This window comes from Helianthus annuus, chromosome 7 (genome assembly GCF_002127325.2).
Source record: "Helianthus annuus cultivar XRQ/B chromosome 7, HanXRQr2.0-SUNRISE, whole genome shotgun sequence".
Lineage (NCBI taxonomy): Eukaryota > Viridiplantae > Streptophyta > Magnoliopsida > Asterales > Asteraceae > Helianthus > Helianthus annuus.
The window spans coordinates 19,159,399-19,163,481 of record NC_035439.2 but is presented as its reverse complement, the minus strand read 5'-3'; the positions used below and the strand labels follow the sequence as shown (position 1 = coordinate 19,163,481).

Sequence of the window (4,083 nt, the reverse complement as noted above, 5' to 3'; positions counted from 1 at the left end):
TAAAAAAGTCTTGAAAGAGGTCGAACAAAAGAAAAATAGGGATTTTAAACAACGCGCTAGGGTCCGCTGGGCGATAAAGGGATATGAGAATTCTAAATTTTTTCATGGTATGATTAACAACAGAAAGGAGAGAAATTCGATCCTGGGCTTAACATTGGAGGGAACTGGGTCACTAAACCATCGAGCATCAAAAAGGAGGTCATGAGTTTTTTAGGAACCGTTTCACCGAAAAGTCACCAATCAGACCTGGGGTGATTTGTGAGAACACGAAAAAATTGTTGAAGGAGAGTAAGCTGAGAATTGTGGAAGCGTTTTCCAAAGTGGAGATAAAAGAAGCGGTTTTCGGGTGTGGTGTCGATAAAGCCCCTGGTCTAGATGGTTTTAACTTCAGATTTATCAGCATTTTTGGCACGTTTTTGAAGACCATGTCTTTAACATCATGCTTCAATTTCACAAGGAATGGAGAATAAATCGTGGAAGTGGGATGTCGTTCACCACTTTGATTCCTAAAGTCAAGGACCCGGTGGATTTGAATAACTACCAGCCTATCAACTTGGTGGGTATTATTTGTAAAGTTATTTCTAAAATTTTAGCTAACATGTTGAAAGGAGTTTTGGGAGAGGTCATATCGGAGTACCAATTGGCTTTCATCAAAAGGAAATATAGTTTGGACAAGCCTCTTGTGGTAAACGAAATCATCACGTGGTGCAAAAAGATCAATAAACAAGTGTATATTCTGAAAATTGATTTTGAAAAGGCCTATGACAATGTTAACTGGAACTTTGTGATTGACACTATGAGGCAAATGGAGTTTCCCGGCATTTGGTGTGATTGGATTCATGGGGTTTTGGAGTCGGCTAGATCCGCAGTCCTCGTTAACGGAGCTCCCACCTTCGAATTCCAATGCGGTAAAGGTATGAGACAAGGTGATCCCCTTCCCCCTTTAATTTCTTTTTGTTATGGAAATTTTGTCGTGTATGTTTGTGAAAGCTAGGGATGGAGGTGTGGTACATGGTATTAAAACCCCTAATTACGGGCCTATCATCTCACATCTTCTTTATGCGGACGATGCCATCATTATAGGGGAATGGGAGGCTGAAAATTTACTGAATGTCGTGAGAATCCTGCGAGTATTCTACATGTGCTATGTGCTGAAAATAAATCTCAAAAAATCTAATCTTTATGGTATTCGAGTACTTAACTCGGAAGTGAAGGACAAGGCTAAAGTGGTTGGGTAAATTTAACCAACAGGGTTACACATTTATTTACACCTTGATAAAACAAAATATTATTTTAGTATAAATAAAAAATAATATTTTGTTCAAGATAAAACAACATTTATTTACACCTTGATAAAACAAAATATAATTTTAGTATAAATAAAAAAGTATAATGTGACAACTCGTACTTTTGACCTTAGTAATCGGAAAGGGTTACACATCTTAAAATAATAATTATTATTAGTTTTAAATAATAAATACTTGTTGCAAGTAAAACAAATTATTTAATCGACATTTCTTATCAAGCTTATACGGGTAGACATGTATACAAACTATATACTCCGAATATTCGTCTTAATTTTAACCAGTAAAGATATTTTTACTGTTGTATTTATTTTATATAATTTAAATGAGCGGGTTCACTTTACGCGAGGGTGTTAAACCCAGTTTGTATACACTGGTTAAACCTAACCCACCTACCCAAACCCTAGGTATATAACCATCTTTTTCTCTTCTCCTCTTCATTCTCACACAACTACTCAAACCCTAGCCTCCATGTTCCCTCTACTCTTTCTCTCTCTAGAAAACTCAAGAAGAAGCTATCTTTTTCGGGTTCTTGACCTTCATCTCTATTGCTCTAGGTAATCCCTCTAACACACACTCATAAATTGTTATTCATGGTTGCGTTTCGTTGATTTCTTGGATTCTTGATGCATGATAACATGGATTTTATGTATTAGGGTTTGCTAGAAACATGTATTATAACGATTCTTGATAATCTAGTAACTTGATGATCACGTATGCATATTAGGGTTTCGATTATGTGTGGTTTTGATAATGAAACTTGATGTCAGATTCTTGTATTTGATGTTTTTAGGCTTTTGATTGCTGAAAATAGTGTTTTTGGTGTCATAAACATGTTTTTGATGAAAGCTGGAAAGAAAATAGATTCTGTCCAGATTTTACAGCCGAATTGTATCGGCTGTAATGGGATCAAAATTTAACAAAAACGTGTGTTTCTAGACTCTAAGATATAATTCCAGGAAATAGCTTTCAAACACCACTGGAATCATAATTTTTGGATGAGATTTGATATTTTAAATGAATTTTTCCGTGTCGAAGGTGCAGGCTGTCTTTTTCGGCAGAAATTGCAGCCTATTACGAATATCATAACTCAGTCCATGTTTTGAATTAATATGTGAAATTTATACAGAAGGTAGTTCTAGGAGATTCCCAAATTCTTCAACTAGAATTTCGTTAAAATAGTTAACGAGGATTTTTAAATATTTTTTACCGTAAACTGTCGCCAGAAAGTGACGAATCAGAGTTATGTGCACTATTTGATTTTTCATGAATTTTCTGTAAACAATTAAGCTCTAAAAATTTTACGCAAGGAGAGGTGGACCATTTGTCACTTCATATAAATTTATTGTAGCTTTTGAAGCTCATTTAGTATTTTAATAAAATCCCTGAATACAGCTAAGTTTCGGAGTTCTAAACTGGTAGTGCAGTGAATTGAATTTTGTGTATTGTGTTGCTTGTGTTATCATAGGATGTTAATACTTGTTTAGCACCTACATGAATGTCGTTTAACATGTATGTTATGCTATGAGCCTGTACACAAATGCACCTGAATGAACATCTAAGTGTCAGTGCGATGCCTGCTATGTCTTAGATACATGTAGAGTTTACGTGCCTTGTATAAACACACACTAACAAACCTAATGGTAACCATAATAGGAAGTGGTTGACCACATCAGCTCGTAATTCGTTTAAGTCATACCGAGCAAAACAAAGGTGAGTTCACGGCCCCCATTTCTTATAAATGTTTTTAAAACACAGGGGGAGAAAGCATGCACTATATTACGGTAAAGTAATGTCATAACGTTACGGTAAGGTAATGTCACACATGTTAGAGTTTTTGTTATATTAGTTATGGTCACAAAGAAGCATTATATCACATGCCAGTCCTCTTAAAACTTATGATGTCGTTAGTATTGGATTATAGCGAGGGAATTTTTGGTAGTACTCCTGGGCCCGACAAGCCCCACTCGTACTGGTCGCACCAGTTAGACCGAACATTGATGGTCACGGGTGTAGAACTTGCCTAAGGCCACTGGGGGTAGGAGCGTTATAGCCATACATCACGTGTGAAAAAGTATAGAACACCGCCGCCACCTATTTGCATCACTCGTGAAACTTATAACGCGTGGAAGGTATCACGCGTTGTAAAATTGTTGATTGTATGTGTATGACTTGTACGTTTTGTATTAATACTTGTACGTTGGAATCCCATCACTAGTGATGACCACCCCCACTAAAGAATGCTTGTGAGTGATAGAATAGTGGTTGCTGACATGGCGGAACATGATTGGATGTTTGTGAGTGATGGAATTTCATCACTTGTGACCACCCCCACTCCCCTAACACTTAGCCATGGTTGGTGATAGACCTGGCACAACAGGGGCAGCAACGTCAGCTTCGGATCGAACACTTTGTTGACATGATTTAGGTTAGCTACCTACAAATTTAACAAATAACTGCTAAACACTGCAACTTACTATTTCGGGTTTGAAACAGTGGAATATTCTTGAGAAATAACCTACTTTATAACTGTATCCAAAAACCTGTGAACTCACTCATCATTATGTGTTGACACTTGTTCTTGCATGTCTTTCTCAGGTTGTTAAGGTAGCACACGACAGGACTAGGATGCATTGGAGTCGCATTGATTTTATCAAACATTTAGACTTACCTTTAATCACATTAGCTATTTTGGTTTTGTAATTACTTACGCTTCCGCAACTCAATTGTATAAACAGTGTTTTCTCATGAATGAACAAGTAGGAAAATTTTAAACTCA

At 36.6% G+C, this 4,083-nt stretch overlaps 1 protein-coding gene and 1 long non-coding RNA gene across 2 annotated transcripts; both read left to right on the top strand.

The window, feature by feature from the left end:
* Nucleotides 1-598: 598 nt before the first annotated feature.
* On the top strand, nucleotides 599-1,238 carry LOC110866508. Its single transcript, XM_022115657.1, has 2 exons — nucleotides 599-914; nucleotides 991-1,238. The coding sequence occupies exons 1-2, from the start codon at nucleotides 599-601 to the stop codon at nucleotides 1,236-1,238; spliced, it is 564 nt and encodes a 187-aa protein (XP_021971349.1).
* A 523-nt stretch (nucleotides 1,239-1,761) lies between these two features.
* LOC110866226 lies at nucleotides 1,762-4,083 on the top strand. The gene is made up of 3 exons (XR_002551241.2): nucleotides 1,762-1,861; nucleotides 2,961-3,017; nucleotides 3,903-4,083. It is a non-coding gene; the product is annotated as an uncharacterized LOC110866226 (long non-coding RNA).